Source organism: Vicugna pacos, chromosome 5 (assembly GCF_048564905.1).
Source record: "Vicugna pacos chromosome 5, VicPac4, whole genome shotgun sequence".
Lineage (NCBI taxonomy): Eukaryota > Metazoa > Chordata > Mammalia > Artiodactyla > Camelidae > Vicugna > Vicugna pacos.
The window spans coordinates 6,279,414-6,296,852 of NC_132991.1; the positions used below are offsets into that span (position 1 = coordinate 6,279,414).

Below are 17,439 nucleotides of genomic sequence, written 5' to 3' on the forward strand. Positions count from 1 at the left end.
AGATTTATTAGAAGGAAGTCCTTAGTAGAACAAATGATAATAATTATTTTATAAAATCAGGATTTTAATCAAGCATATACATTGATTAGAAAAACAAAGTCTAGACATAATCAGCTGATTGCTTAAACAAATACTCTAAGTCAGGTAAGTGTGGTTTGAAACACTCAAAGTGGCCCCAGGGAAGGGACCACCATAGAATAAGGGACATTTAAACTGGTATCTTGAAGAAAGATGAATTTCCTGTTCATATCAACTCTTGTTTTCTGTTTGTTTTTTTTCTTAGAGTTGGTTATAGCTTACTATTTTCACTCCACATGGTAGATTCAATACCCCTTAGCTTATCTTTTTAATGCCAATTCCACAATGTCTTAAGTGAAAGATATAGTCTACAGAGATTGAGTAAGTGGATTGAGTAGATCCCAACTATTTCAGGTTAGACAAAGCAAAAGCATCCACCATACAACATGCTATTCAAATACAACTTATTTCTTCCTGGGTGTGATGCTCATTGCAGGTACAGTAGCCAACTGCCAATCACTGGAGAACTCTGTATCATTGATTATGCTGCTCTTAATTCATGACTGTATGTTTCGGTTATAATGTTTTAAGTTAAAAGCAGTGAACTGATAATTGAAGAAGACCTTGTCTCTTCCCAAAGTATTAGTGACATCAGATTGGTGATTCACTTAGCTAACATTTTAAAGAGTGTTACTTAGACATAAGATGAACTTGGCCTTTAAATAAAGGGTGAGTTGCATGGGCTTATCTGATGCTTTCGTGATGCCAAATACTGATGTTCAGAATTGTTGAAACATTATATTATTAGTGAGCAAATGTATTCATAAGACACCTCCTTCCCCTCTTAACATCGTTTTGATTTGCAATTATCCTGGCTGAATAGAGAGAGGGTCATCACACTGGATTTGTCTGCATTTGAGAAAGGGTCCCAAGGCTCCCATTAAATAGCAGAAGATTCCTTTCCTGAATCTCTAAATGATCTGTAGCTGTCCCAGTAAAAGAAGAATGTCCCAGAGCATTGTTTAAATACCTAGGTCAGGTTAGCTTTGCCCACAGGCTTATTAGACCCCAGTACCGTTATCCGGGCTGTGGAGGGGACATAGAGTCCAGGTCTCTCTTTCTTCTTTGATGCCTGACTGTCCAATCTTTGTGGTTAAAATATTGACAAACTTAGCTGAAAGGCCAAAATTGCCGAACAGGATGATTATTTAGTCAATAACACCTTTACTCAGATTAAGATCTCAGATCAACACGGAAGAACATATTAGCAAAAAGGGGGTAGACAGAATTCGTTTCAAATTCGAGTCCTACCAATAATTAACTGTACATCCTTAGGTGCATGGCTTCTCCTCTCTGAGTCTATTTCCTAATCTTTAAAAATACAATACCAACTATCTTAGAGCACTGACATGTTGATAAAAAATAAGGATTGTGTTTCTATGTTTCTATTTTCTAGCATGACTCCCTCTTCATAATAACTTAACTGACTTTGATTTCCTTCCATCCTCCCCTAGCCCTGACAGCTAGAGTGAAAAAAGGCACGAAGGTAGAAACTGAAGGAACAGAATTTTCAAGAATGTGCTAGACTTGTGCATCTCAGATTTGAATGTGAATGCAACAGCTGTGAAAGCACAGGTGAGCCAAAATGTTTGATGCAAAGAATGAGATTCTGCATTTCCAATAAGCCCTCAGGTGAGGACTATGTTACTATCCAGAGTACACACTTTGAGGAGACAGGGAAAGGATAAGACAGTGAAAGAAATCTTAGAACGCCACATCTGCCTTGCCTGGAGCAGCTAGGACAGGACCAAAGAAAGGACAGTTGCTGAAAAGAAGGAAAGAGCCCTTTACAGGGAGAGGGGGAATCCAGTGACAGACTTGTGGATATCCCACTGTCTTTCTGAACCAGTGAGATCATATTCCTAGCGCATCTGGCTCAGCCAATCCAGATGGGAGACTGGTGCTATCTTTTGTATGCAGGCATTTTCATGCTGCCCGTGGCATTGGATCCTCAGGATTGTCACTTGCTATCTGGAACAAATCCCTGGACAGGTGATGTTGTGCTGATTGTGAGAACCCTGATTCCTGAACTATTCTCAATGTGCATCTCCTCGGGAGGGACTGGTGAGACCAAGACGGAAACCATCATCCAAAGACTTTCATGGGTCCTTAGATTTTGCAACCAGTGCTGCCCCAGGGGCAAAGAAAAAAGCTGCATTGATTCGGTGCCAAAGGGAAGCAAGGTCTCTAAGCCTCTTCATTCGTCCATGAGCCCAGGAAGCTGAAAATGCCTTGACACACACACACAAAATCAAATTCTCCATGGCAACATAATCGTCATGCTAGAAACACAATCTCAGCTCACACAGGCAAGCATCTCAGAAATATACTGAGTGAGGAAGAAGAACAAAAATTTCAGGGAAGAGATGGGAAATGTGATTGCTTGCAAAACTTGATTGGTGGTGGGGGGCAGGGAAGGATGGGAAAGGAAACTCCAGATCCTTCTTCTCTCATGGGGCCAAAGATACCTCTTCCCATTTGCCGTCTAATCACATCGAGTCACTGAAAACCTTCCCCTAACTTTCAAGCCGGTCTAACCAGGGCTCAGCGGGTTCCTACTGTGCAACCTGCTCCTCCTCTCCCTCTTCCTGCCGACGGTAAGTGCTTCCCACAGCCCAGTCGACTTGAAGCCCAGATCAAAGGCTTTCCTGCCACAAAACAAATCACATTCGATAGCATCAGGTCCCTGCTAAGCCACAGTTACATAGACCGACTTGACAGCCCAGTTAATGGCGCTCTGACCCCAGTTTAATGTGTGTTGCCAGTCTTTTCAAAAGTAATTAGTTTTCTTCTTTGCTTGTTATTTCTTTGTGTGAGGATGAAAGGTGAGGAATTCCATTGGGCAAATCCCTTCCTCAGAGGCGATAGCATCGTGAAGACAATTACCGTGGACTTTAAGCATCCAACCCCACTCCTTGTTAGCGGGTTGCCTGGTCCTTGGCTGCCGCAGCAGGACCTAAGGTCAAAGGCTGTTTCTAAGGGTGTGTTTTCTCTCCGAAAGATGGGTTTGTCTCTGACAGAACTTGCTTTCCTTGGGACTTATTAGCACTCCTTTTCTACACTTTTCTTCTCAACTTTTGCCAGGACAAATGGACCCTCTCGGCCCCCCTCCTTTCTGGGTGTAAGATGAGTCAGAAATGGGTATGCTTGAGTTCCCGGAGCACACTGGAAGCAAAGTGGTCCTTAGTGCGGTATGTTCAATGTATGACAAAGGCATATGTGATTCCCAGGGGGTGTGGCAGTATTAAAAGTTGTCTGAGTGAAAGCAGCTCTTTTTCCTCTTTCTTGTTTGTACATTTCTGTCCCCCTCTAACCTTAAAATAAACTAATTATAAGAATGAGATCACCAAGCAATTGAAACCAACTCCTGAATTATGACTCCTGAGTGCGCACCATGCTTTGACTAACCTGTTGATTCTTTTCCTAGATTAAAAGAAGTAAGAATGAAGAATTGAGCAGTTAAAGAATGACTAGCTCTTCACCCTCAACAGCCCCCTTAGCAATTCTGTAGGCAGATCATGCAGGTAAGATAACAGCTGAAGAGAGAGTCAGCCCATCGGCATGCAATGGAGATGATGCAGAACCCAACCTCCTGCCCCGATGATTCACTCAGATTCTTCCTCTCCCCTTTCCTTTAAAAACTGTCATGGCTGAGCAGAATATTGGGAGTTGGTCTCAGGACATGAGTCCACCTTCTCTCCAGACTGCCAGCTCTTCTGATTAAAGCAACTTTCCTTTTTACTGACACTTGACTCTTGATTATTGGCTTATGAGCAGTAAGAAGCCAAACCTGAATCCGGTAACATGAAGATACGCAGGGAGTTGGTCTTTGTAAAATAGTTCAGCAGTGAGGGGCTGCAAGAACACATTCAGCTCACTGAGGAAGACGTAGCTTTATGGATGTCAGGAGTTTGACAAAGTAGATTTCATCTGGGGTGGATACCAGGAAGTTCCCTGACAAGTGCATAGAAGGCTGAATGGGGTTGAGAGAAGGAATTTATGAAATACTGAGATACGTGAATAAACGAATGGATGGACTATATAAAAAAAAATCCAGAACTTGGAAATCAAAAGAGAATACAGTTTGTTCTTTCAACATCATCCTCAGGCAATTTTTAACAAGTCTACCCAATGATTGTTTAACTCTCAAGAAGAATGTACCTGTCATTTGATTTTGCTGTTCACGGGTTGATTCAACCTTAGATGTTAAGAATCGGCATGTTAACTCATAAATGCTTGCCCAATAGAGAAGATATAACCCCTGAATGTTTATTATCCTGTAAGACATTAACTAGTCCTGTGTCTGCCTAGAAGTTTTATTCTGATATTCTTTTATTTGCTCTCTGTTCTGTGGCATTTTTATCTATGAAATTGAGATAATATTAATCATACCTACAGGGAGGGCAATTGTGAGGACTGAGTTGATGTGCCTTAAGGGCTGAGATGGGGATGGCTCACGGAAGTGCTAAGTATGTCGCTGTGATTTTAGCTTTGTGCTGGCGGGCATAAGCTGCTTGCAGAAGGATTATAAACTAGGCACCTTATCTTACCTCACAGGGAGGAGCCTCACCTGATAACGATAGAGCTAGTAGCAATTATCCGGCATCTGGCTGTGAACTTGCTGTTTAATAAAACACTGTATGCAGAATTCAAATCGAAACCAAGATGCTTTTTGAAATTTTCACGCGTATCTGACATTATTCTAGATTTCAAACCATGTGGAACAGTTTGCTCTTTGGGGTATGTTTGAAGTCTACCCTCTTTTAAAATAAAAAGGAAGTTTAAAAGGAGGACATGTAGAAAAAAAAGTTGTTCATTAGACAGAGCAAAAACTACTTCTAGCCGTTTCAGTGGACAGGTAGCACATTACTCTGTTTTTAAAAGGTGACAAATAAATTATTGCTTTAGGCTGATATGTTCAATGTTAATAAAAAATTACAGGTTTCTCAGCTTTCTAAATTTTATATTTGGAAAATGTGACAAAAATCTGTTCTTAATAATATTAACATAACAACATTTGTTTTATTATACATATTCTATATTTGCTTATTTTCTATATATGTATTATATGTGTGTATCATATATTACTATGTACATCCATATATGCATCCATATACAAGTATATGCATATGTAAACATATTCTATTACATGTGGATATGTGTATCCGACCATGTGCATATGCACCTTTCTCTACGTATGTCTCTGACTGTATGCATCCAACCATACAAATAAATTTAACTCTTTATATATCCTACTGTATATATTTCCATACACATATGCACATCATTTATATTGTGTATATATATGACATCAAAATTATCACTAACAACAAATGTTAGTTAATGATTTTATGGTAATTTATATTCTCCATGTAAATTCTATATGAATAAGGTTTGTACCTATTTTTCCAACTACATGCCAGAGTTTCAGCACAGTGCCTGGCACATAATAGGTGCTCATTTAATATTAATAGAAGAATTGTTATTCAGGAATTCATCCAAACTAGTCATTTGCAGCCTTTGTTGGATTTTAGAATCACCAGGGAAGCTTGTAATCATTTACTTTCCCGATAACTGTGGTGAGTCCCATTCCAGACGATTAGTTCAGAACACCTTGGGGATGGGCTCAGGCATTGCAGTTTACAAAGCTCTCCAGGTTATTCGAATGTACAGTGCTTGGAAGCGAACTAGTGACCTACTAACTTCCTGAGCCTGTGTTTAGTTCCCCTAAGGGCAAGGATCAGCCAGGTGAATGGAGGGGAAGTTGTCAGCCGTGGGAGCCGTGCTGCATGTTGGGTTCTGGGCCACTCCATCCTGACCCTCTTGTAATAGGGAGAAACAAATCTGACTTCATATGAGATCTGTCCTTTGGCTCTGACCCTGCGCTCTGTCTCTTGGGCTCAATCTTACTGGCTCTGCACCTCTTGTAAAAGAATGTTGCCTGGAGCCTGAAATATATGGAATTCCATTCTCAAGGCTCTGACATTTAAGGATATAACACTTGCTCATTCATATAGAGATTAAAAACTTGCAGAACAGAGAATAACATTTGTCTTGTTGGAGGTTTACAGGGACACCATGGCCTGATCCACATGGACAGCTGCAAGAACAAAGGATTCTACCACAAGAAGTTTGCAACAACTAACCACACCCCCTCCTCTTTTTAGTATAAAAGGAGCCTGAATTCTGACTTGGGGAAGATGGTTCTCTAGGACATGAGTCGCCCATCTTCTTGGTCTAATGGCTTTCCGAATAAAGTCATTATTCCTTGTGCCAATACTTTGTCTCCTGATTTATTGGCCTTTTGTGTGGTGAGCAGAATGAGTTTGGACTTGGTGACACTTTGACCATATATCCTGAAAGGTCTTCCTGATTTAGACCCCAGCTGGGAGAAGGAGGAGAGGTCAGCCTCCTCTCTGTATACACTCATGCTAGCCTTGCGCTCAGGCACCCAGATTTCCCCACGAACAGGTAATTATAATAAACTGAAGCAGAGACATCTGTGCCCTGTCAGTATCTGTCCTTTAGGAGAGGAGCTGGCCTGTGATCAGACTCATTGCTTGCCCAGAAACCATGAAAAAGCTAGAGGCAGTAATGACCTACTGCTATCACTTGACTGGGTGGGGTTGAGATGAGCCCTGGCTCTGCATGCCCTGTGGGAAACCCTGCAGTCAAATCTGCCCACCCATGTCTTCTCCTGGAATGACAAGTGGTCCGCCTTGCTCCAGTCTAACACTCTACCCTGCAGTGAGAAGGAGCTTTTGAGTATGCAAGTCTGCTCTTAGCATGCACACGATGCTTCAAAGCCAGCATCACTGGTCCACTTTACAGATAAAGAACCGAGGTTGAGAGCAGGTAAGTAACTTACAGATGCTCACAGAACTTGTAAGTAAATGCTATAGGCAGCATTTGAACTCTGGCTGGTTAGTTTCCAAGTCTCTTTTCTTTCTAATACACCCCTCTTTAACCCATGTTAGTGAATCACTTTGCTGACATGATTAGGATAAAAACTTTGGATTCAGACGATTTAGATGTGAATCCAAGCATTTCTCCTTCTTAACCATGTGATTTTAGGCATGTTCTATGAGTTCCCTGAGCCTCAAGAAGCCTGTCTAAAATAAAAGGTCATAATGCCTATTTTACAGTATCTTTACAGAGACTAAATACCACAGTATGGGTGAAATGCTTTATAAAATTTTTGGCACAGAGAATTCATGAAAAGGCAGTATTTGTACAAAATTGTTATTAATATTTTCCTGCTGGGTCTTTGATTGGCCCTTCTTTTTCCTTTAGAATAGCATTCTTAAACTCCTTTCTCAACAAAATGTAGAAATTACTAAGTTGTAAGTTATTGATCCCATTATACCAGAATACTTGTGACATGCAGTATGAAACAAACCATAAATACACAAATAAACATTATAAATCAATTTTTCTATTAATGGAGATTCAAAGTTATAAATTAGAATGTTAGCAAATTAAATCATGCTGTACATTCCTAGAAACAATATCAATAACACAGCTACTAATTAGGACTTATTCTAGAAGGCAAAGATGAATCAACACTGGAAATTTACTAATGTGATTGACCTCACATCTCAATGGGAAAATATAGTCAAGACTAATTCATGTGAACTCTACTGGATCTGTGTACCTCTTGAAACTGCATACAATTTTTTTCTCAACTTGAAAAAGAGTTTAGCATGTTCACTAGGTATGTAAACATCATCAGATATTTAAATAGTCTTTAAAAATTAAGAAATTCAACAATAAAATATATATATATACACACTTTAAATGTGATTTAAAATGTATCTGTCTAGATATCAAACATCATATTTGTTAAAGGCATTTCACATAAGATGTTTAGTGCCCTGCTCTTAATTCTATTATGTAAAGACACGTGTGCAACATTTAATCACAGTTATCTCTAGCTGGTAGGATTACACTTTTTTTTTTGTATTTTCTCATTTTTCTTATTAGTATTTTATATGTGCAAAATGAGAAACATTTATTATATTGTAAAAATGAAAGTTATTGAAGGAAACATCTTGGTAGAATTCATTCTTCCGTCTTATAACATGTTATAATAAGAATATATTTTAGTAGCTTTTTATGTTAAGTACATGAAATATAAAAATGAAGGAAATTAAATTTTTAAAAACAATTTGTAAAAAAATCCTCATGATAAATTAAAGAAGAGTGAGGTGGGTTTAGGGGAACAGCGATCAGCACACTTTGGATGTCCATTACGTGCTGGGAAATCTGGTTTCATTCCATTTTAACCCCCTCCCCGTTCCTCTCCTGAACGCTGCCCTTGGACATGACCCCAGCGCATGGAGACGCTCGCTTTCTTCCACTACCCTGCTGTGCGCTTACTCAGCACTCGCCTTTAGGGTTTCAATCACCTACTCACCAACTCTTCGGTTGAGTTGAGCCGGGCTGGGAGTACCAGCGAAGTCTGAGGAACTGGAAAAAGCCATTGGCGAGAGCAGGGAAGCCAAAGGGTCATCACAGTTGTCTAAAACGATAGGAGACAGAGAGAGGGAGAAAGTCCTGTTAGCAAGAGATATTCCATAAGGAGTGTAATCAAAGCCTTAACCACAACCGCTTATGAACTACCTGCTCTGTCCAAGGCCAGTGTTCTTGTTTCCATGTGCCAGTTCAAATACTCCTCACAACAGCCCTAGAGACAGGTGGTAATTTTCTTTCACAGTTGGGGAAACTCAAGTTCAGAGATCCTAAGTAGTTTGTCCAGGGTCACAACACTGGGACCTAATATGACCAGAATTTCTGCCCAGATTTGTTTAACTCAGAAATCCAACCATCCATGCATTCCCTTCATCAACCACTTGAGCAAAACATCAGGTTAGGGCTACTGAGCTTAGCCTATAAGAGAGGAGACTGTTTAAAAATGGGGAATGTTGTTTAACTACCCTCCCACCTTCGGGGAGGCTAAGGACCCTCCCTAAGGACCCTTGGAATAGTTCTGTCTAGAGAAACAGAATGATTCAGAATGTCTCACTCGCAGTTGTGAGAAAGTCTTTGGAAAATGACTTACTAAGTTTAATTATTCATTTCTATTCTATGAAGTGACAGAGAATAGTCTCCAATCTCATACAATCTTGAATCTGACATTTCCATCAGTAGCTACCCTTCCAGCCTTCCCTAAATGTGGTAAGGCTCCCCTGATGCTGCCCAGATGTAGAACAGGGTGGAGCCATGGAAGAGGTGTGGTCTTGACAACATGGATGTGTTCCCCAGATTGCCCTGACCATCCCATCTCATGTCCTGGACCCTGTTCTTCGCAGAGCATCGTGGCCACATGAACAGTTTGTGATCAATCATTTGTTTGTTTGCATTCTCCAATAGGTGACACGCTCTTTGTGGGACCTTAGCAAATAATCTGGCATATAATAAGGTTTCAGTAAAGGTTCATTGAAAGAATGAAATGGTGAGGGAAGGAGGGAGGAAAGGGAAGAAGGAAGGAAGGGAGGAATCCACATAACAGTGACAATGCTCTTACTTTTCTCCCATTTTATGTACCATTGATCTTGTAGAACATGGCAAAATGAGCTCACGAAATCTAGACACACCTCATTCAAAACAAATTCGAAACGCATTACTCAGTTTGCATCAAAGGCTCTGAGGAAGAGCTGATTTGATATTTTTAAGGGGAAAATGTACATGGGATTAGGACGTGATTGTTTACCCAGCAAATTCCTAGAGAGCAGTATTTCATCTACTTGCAAGAAAATTAATGAGAAACATAAGGATTAAAATTTTGTTTGTTGAATGTGTAAAAAAAAATCAACTGGCAAAGTGTATTTTGAGTTTTCCCAAACACAAATGTTCGAAAAATATTTTGAGGTATTTGACGAACACACAATAGAGCCAGAGCCTCCCTGGGGAGGAATAACATGAAAATCACAGCAAGGGCACCTCGGGACTGCTGGTCATTCTGCAAACAGAAAGCAGAACTCAGGGCCACTTTACAACAGGCAGAAGATGCCGGTGAAGGGGGTGGGGGTCCCTGCACGCTTCCCACACACTTGTTTGGAAACACAAATTTGTTACTCTGTTTATATGGTAGGAAACAATTCGAACGTAATGCAAATCTTCCATTTGCTTCTGCTGATTTCATCATCAGGAAACATTTGACTGCAGAAGATTGAACTCAGCTGAACTGAGCCCCAGATGAGTACACCATGCACATGTACACACACACTCAGCACCACGAAGGATTTCTCTTTGCAGCTGAATTACGAACCTCACTTATCCTCATCTATGCTTACAATGCTCCTCCAATTTCAGATAAAACCCCTTCCACAATCTCCCAATAACTCAAAACTTTTCTAAGACCCATTTCTATAAGCAAACTAAAGACTTTTTGAAGGTCAAGTAATATTCATTATGGTATGCATTAAACAAATAACATGCATTAAACTATGCTTCCGTTTTCATAAGGTCCTTTTTTTGTTTTTAATATATCACTAATGACATTTTTGAGTATCGTGTTCCTAACTTTATTTTCTCCCTTGGGCAGAAACAGAAATGATCTAATCATTTCCATTTAATTTAGTCCAATAAATATTTATTTATTATAAGGTCTTACTTTATGCTTGCCCTTGAATAGGGATTGAGGATAAAGTTGAGTAAAATTGAGCTTCGAACCTTAAGGAGCTCAGAGACCACTGAGAAACGTGAAGATGTCAACAAATCAGTAAAGATGGAAGAAAGTTTCAACAACATTACATCTAAGCCAATTAAATGGGTGTCTAATGGTGCAGCCGTCCAGGCAAGCGATCTTTCTGGTCTCCCCAGCCCTGTGCAGGTGCCTTTCCCCCAGGCGCTGGCCTCAAGGAGAAGTAAGCCTCCAGCCCTGCTGGCCTCCTGATACCAGTGGTCGCTTTCCCCTCTGCCCGTTTCCTCTTCTGAGAAGTCCTTCCCTCCTGTCTCCCTCGGTGGTGGTGACGTTTCCACTTTGGAAACTGATGAACCCATTGAAAGTGATCTGTGCTCATGGAAAGGGAGTTTCTCAGGACGCCTTTTTTCATGGACCATGTACATGGCAGTGGCTTTTAGAGGACGTGTCTCAACATTTGTTCTCCTGTCTCTAAAACTTTTCAAATCAGAAAGGAAGAAAAACCTCGCCTTCCCCAGCGCACAGGAAGTCCCTTCTGTCTTCTCGGAGCCACCTAAACAAACCTGACAAGTCACCTAAACTGAGACTAGGCCAGGACTCAGACTGGTGGCCAAACTCCCCTCGTCATCGGGAACTAAGAGGGTGTCCACAAAACCATTCTGAATACAACAGTATGTATTATTTTTAGATGCGTCCTATTCTTAAAGCAGAAGAGAAATGATCCAGCACAAATGAGAACAATGCCCTCAAACAACGAGGGTCTGAACTGGACAGGTTCGCTTATACCGGATTTTTGCTTCAGTATATACCTAGGACAGCGCCTTGGGAATCTCGGTGGGTGGGATCCGCGGATGCAGAACCTGGAGCCGAGAGCGGATTTTCCACTGTGTCAGAGGTAGGCACCCCTCAACTCATGTTGTTCAAGGGTGAACCATAATTATTATTATTATCATTATGTTTTTTTTTTATTTATTTCTGATTTGGAACAGCCTAGGATACTGGAAAGTGTCAGGATAGTCAGAACCAGAGGATCCTCACTCTAGATCGGTCTCCTCTTTCCACTTGGTGACTCCAGATAATACATTCAAATGCACTCAGCTGTTTCTCCGTCTGCAAAACCGGGTCATCTCTGCCATATCTAACCATAGGATCACTTTTACAGATGGAATGAGAAGAGAGGCAGAAAGTCCCCCTTTAAAGGATAAAGCACAGTATATGATTTGTCTGTAATGTTTCCTGTGCTCCAGAGCAACCATTTCAACACTTTTATTCCTGGGATCTCGTTTCTGTGTCACAAAAGCTGCACAAGAATGGACATCACCAAAAGCTCTTCTGTACTAGAGGTCTGCCGTCGCCCTGGGGAGAAGGAGGATAGGAAGTGGAGGGGAGATGAGGGGTGGCGCCACCGAGGGAGGGAGAACCACATTGTGCGGGGCAGTCCTTCCCTCCGGATTGGTAGCCTGGCTAAGGCTGGGCCAACATCACACCAGACACATGGCTGGGGCGGGAAGACACATAGCACCATCTGCTCCTCCATCCCTGCAGGCTTTAAATAAGCAAACCCGTGTGGTTGTCAGATTTTAGGCACCACTCACAGCTCAGCCTTCTGACAGCATGTTTGCACAACACTAAATTCATCCTTCGGTTCTTCCCAAAGTGCGGGGATGTTTATCTGTATTTACATGAGGGAAGAGGATAGGGTGAAGGAATCCGGGGAGGAGGAGAGATGTTTGCAGTTGAGGAAAAGTGTAAGGCGGGACTACAAGTCCAGTTTCCTGTGGAACTCACAACCTGAGACAGACCGTAACGATTTTCCCAGAAATGAACGCTGCATTGGTGAAGTAGAATATTTTCAAAATATTCCCTTAAAAGGCTCATTCTGTAAAAGACGTGTTGCAAAAATCAGGTGAGATGAAAAGGCTGTTTAAAAAATGCAGACCCTTATTCACATGTGATTAGTTATTGTCTATTATTCTTCAATGAGTAATTTGCTGCCATCTTTACTGCTTTCCCTTACGACGTAAAGGCCACCTCCAACCTCACCCCACACCTGGGCAGATAAAAATCCACACCTGCAGGTATGACCTCTTTCCATTCACTAGGTGTTGTATCACCCTAGTTTGATCTGCACATGACTTAGCCCTATATTTATAGACTAAGACGATGTCAAAACCAGAAGGAACTCCTGAACTTGTGAAAGTTACAAATGAGGACCGCAGGGTTTAACTGCTCAGAATTAGTTAATTAACGGACTAGCCTGGACCAAAACTCAGGGTTCCTCACTCCCAGATGGTAACCACTAGGTCAAAATTACCTGCCACCTGTGCGTAAGTCTGGTAACCATTAGTTATATCATTCTTCAGAACACTTGTTGTAACAAATGACTTTTTTTCTGCAAAAGGAAGCACACAGTTTCATTTCCTGGATAACAGAAAATCACTGAAGGGTAGTTCATGATTTTCAAAGGAATTTGAATTTCTTTTCTATGTTTCTTGTGTTCTACCCACAAAAAAGAAAAAAGAAAAAGGAATAAAGGGAGGACAAAGGAATAAAGAAAAATGTCTTTGTTTCCACATTAATATTTGTGTGGCTCCTCAAATCAAGCATTTTATTTGATATTTTCTATCTGAAGAAGTGGGGATAATTTTTTTCCTCAATGCTTGCGTACTGTTAAACACTAAAGGTCTTCTGTCACATTAATTAAAAGCTAAAGATACAAAAGAGAATTCTGAATGCATATGATATTTACACAGCTTCTTAGAAATTGTCATGAACTCTACTTTAAGAAACATTCTTTGTTGTCAACATATATTTTTATTCATCATTATTAAAATACCAGCAGATTCAAAGATGGTCCTGAAGTTAAACTGTGAGCACTGCCTTGATTACCAGAGTAAATTGTCTGTATACGGGGATTTGGAGCTTGTATTTATAGGTGAGATAAAATTCCTCTTAGCATTACCCACTTAATGGCCTACTTTGTTTAAACAGCATAAAGCATGCATTTTGTGTAGTGCTTACAGTGGTGCTCAGAGGTGACAACTCATGCTTTTAGCTTCATTTATTTTTCCCCTTGTTACCTATAATTTCACTTAGCAAACAACAAAAATAAATACCCTAATATTACCCTGGAATCTGACCCTGCTCTGGTTTTCCACCGTGAAATCCTAAAAGATAAATTTACTACCTATTGAGCAGACCAAGAAACACGGCTCTCTAAAATGAGTCATGAAAAGAAGGTTCAACCTCCTCTATGCCGACATCTGCTTGCCTTTTGATTGCCGGCTGGATACACAAAGTTTTGCACTTCGCTGTGGAAAGACAGAATTCAAGTCAAGAACATAGACCCTGAGTCAAAATAAAGCAAAGCATCTACTTTGGGTTGAAAGATGATCCATTAAAAAACAACAAACAAACAAACAAACAAAACATTCTTATGTTTATGAGCAATTACATGCAGGAGCCCTTTCGCTTGGGATCCAGGAGCCCTGGGCCCTCTTCTGCCTTCTCGGTGAATGTTCCCCGGGTTTTACTTTTCTGGGTTTCAGATTCCTCAACCGCAAGGTGGAGGTTCTTGTTGGTTTGTTCAATCAGCAGACTGTAAGGGGGCACACTTTAGATAGCAGAGTTTCCATCAGGCTTTAAAGAGAGTAAACGCAATTGCAACAGGTCCCTCCAACATGGTAGGGATGTCCACACCATCACTGCCCTGCAGTAGCGGTTGGCGATGGACAGACTGGGGAGCAGCAGGTGCGCGGGCGTCAGACGGGGAGTGGGGTAATCCTGTCCAGCGATTAGTGAGAGGGCTCTGGGATTCTTTGAAGGCTTTTAGAATAGTTCTATTCAAGATGTTAGGAGAGATTAGGTTTGCAGATCCTGAGCTTCATTATAGGTGCTTGCTAGGACTCACTGGTAATCAAACCCACTGGTTTGCATTTTTTGTAGTGCCTCACTCAGTCACTCACTCACTCAGTCACTCACTCACTCACTAGCTAATAGCCAGGCAGCAGCGGCAGCCTTAATTCCTCCCGAGCCTCTGGTCAGCTCCCCGCCCGGGTGGTCAGCCATCACTGCACTGCAGCGAGGGGACGCTACCATTCTCGTGGGCTGGGTGAGCAACCTACCAGCCTCTGTTCATTTCACACTCTAGTCAGTATCGAGACTGGGCTTTGACCCAAGGTCTGTGGGCTCTTGGCACATCGCCTGTCTGAAAACCTGCTTCCTACCCCTCAAATGATGGCAGGGGTGCATCATACACTGGCCAGGGCAGCTTCCTCTTTGATCACCTTGTGTGAGTTTAGCTCTTTCCTTCTTAGACTTTCAAGAACACTCGTATACGGCTGTCCCATCATCAGCCCAAACACGATGGCCCCAAAATACACTTCCCCAGATTAACTTCTTTCCTCCCAGATGACTCCCTTTCCCCAAAACTGCGGCTGATGGATTTTTTTTTTTTTGATTCTCAGGTTAGGAATGTCGTGTTCACAACTGTTGCTTAGTTTCATTTATTTTCTCCTTTTTAGCCTTAAATCTAATTTATCAGTGACTTAATCTAATGTAACAAATGTTTCTTAAGCCTCTCATGTGTGAGGCATATGATGTACTGACCATCTGGGGCATACAAACATCATGTTGAGCAAGGACTTAAAAAAAACTTTTTAAAGGATATTATTAATTTGGAGTGGCACAGATAATTAGGTACTTACTTGCTTATTTTTAATGGAGGGACTGGGGATTGAACCCAGGACCTTGTGCATGCTAAGCATGTGCTCTACCACTAAGCTACACCCTCCCTGCCCAAGCAAGGACTTTTTTATTCATAATTCTTCACATCTAGGACTATGTGTATGTTCAATAAATCTTTGTTGAGAGAAAAGATGAAAGTTACAAGTCCTACCATGCTTTGTTGTTGTTGTTTAGAAACATCTCTCAGATTCATACTCACTTTTTTTTCTCCCTTGCCCACTCCTTGATGCTAATTCATGCTTTCATATATCATGTTATGATTTTACAAGTCTGCTGAGGCTCCCCAGGGCTCTACTCTCATTGGACCATCCTTTCTAAAATCCTGCTTTCGACGAATTTTCTTCACCAAGACATACAAGTCACGCCAGCCTTTAATCTGGCTACTAGAAGTAGCATCATGAAGATGAAAGAACAAAGAGGAAATTATTAACAGATAACAGGTCCAAATTGAGCAGAGTGTCATTAATGGAGGCTCCCAGGCTGATCAGAGAGTCAGAAAATGACATTCAATAGACCGAGGTCAGGAGTATGGGGCTGGGTTGTGATGAAATTTGTTCAGAGGCTGAGGATCATGCCCCCCAGAAGAATCCCTCTGACATTGTCCAAATTCAAATGTGCTAAAGCTATTAAATCTTTGGGACTCTGAATGGTCATAGTTTAACTGGATTAGCTAGAAGACATGAAATCTCCGATGGGTAAAAAATGTAAAATTTATCGATGAAAAGAATTAGAAATTTCTGGAATAAGAGAAGCTGAGAGTGGTGGCTAGATTGCTTTTGAGGATTTTAGAAGAGATTGATAAGGGGGAAAAAAAAAGCAAATCTTTGAAAAAAAATGTTACCAATTTAAAAGCTTCCTAAATCCAACTTTGTTTCTATATATTCTCATCCTCTCTTCCCAGCCCCACCTCTCAACACTCCACACATCCACAGACACCCACACACACACACCATTATAAAATAGTGGCAGACCAGCTTCAGAATTTATTGGGTTTTTAAGCAAAGCTAAATACATGAACAAATGGGATCTATATAATGATAAAGGGAGGAAATGGGGACAATAAGATAAAAGCTCTAAAAACGTAGAAATAATGTCTTCTGACTTAGGAAAGTGCATCGTTCAAGTGATCATTCATGGGATATTAAAATGAAGAAAAAGGACAGTTGAAGAATTGTGAAGATGGTGCTTCCGTCAAGTCAGAGATCATCAGAGTTGAGAGTTTCTCTCCTAGAGCTGTGTCTTTCTCAGTAGATATCTATTCTTTTTTGAATACACTGGAGCTAAACTTCCAATAGATAATCATGATCCTGTATTGAGTGATTCGAAATTATATGGAAAATCCTGGTTACTCAGGAAACTATGATCTTAACGTGCAGCTCGATCAGTCCACACACAAGGATAAAAATCCTCTTCATCTTTAATGGGTCTAGGCGTAGAGTTCCTAAAGGAAACATTAACATCTCTGTGTGTCATCAATCTGTTCTCCAGAATTTAGGAAAAATGCCTGATTGAAAAGATAGGCTTGAGTTGGGGACTGGCCAGCTGGCTGATAGCACAGCCAGATGAGTGTCAATGCCAACCATTTACAAGTAGATGGGGTAAACATGCACTGATAATCTGAGCAAATATTGACTTTTATTGGTCTTTGTAGTTGAGAAAATAATGCCAGCCCAGAGGTGGAAGCAGCAGTACTTCAAGATCATAGTCTGGCTGTGTGTGTGTGTGTGTGTGTGTGTGTGTGTGTGTGTGTGTATGATTTCTGGACCAGATGGAGACTGCAGTGTATTTGGAAAGAGGCAGACATTGGATTCCAGCCCAGTCTAAATTCAGATCCTGACTCTACAGCTTACTAATTATATGGCCTTTGGAAAGTTACTTAGTATCAGTTTTCTGTATATATAATGGGGATAATTACTATATCCAGGCTTGTTATAAGAATAAAAAGAGACAATTCTTGTTAAATATTTAAC

At 40.9% G+C, this 17,439-nt stretch overlaps 1 protein-coding gene across 1 annotated transcript in view; it reads right to left on the reverse strand.

Moving 5' to 3' along the window:
- Positions 1 to 17,439, reverse strand: part of CNTNAP5 (contactin associated protein family member 5) — a 730,584-nt gene that overhangs the window by 558,142 nt on the left and 155,003 nt on the right. The window contains exon 2 of the mRNA XM_072960805.1: positions 8,495 to 8,599. Within this exon, the coding sequence (XP_072816906.1) occupies positions 8,495 to 8,599 (105 nt within the window). The remainder of the gene's footprint in view (positions 1 to 8,494; positions 8,600 to 17,439) is intronic.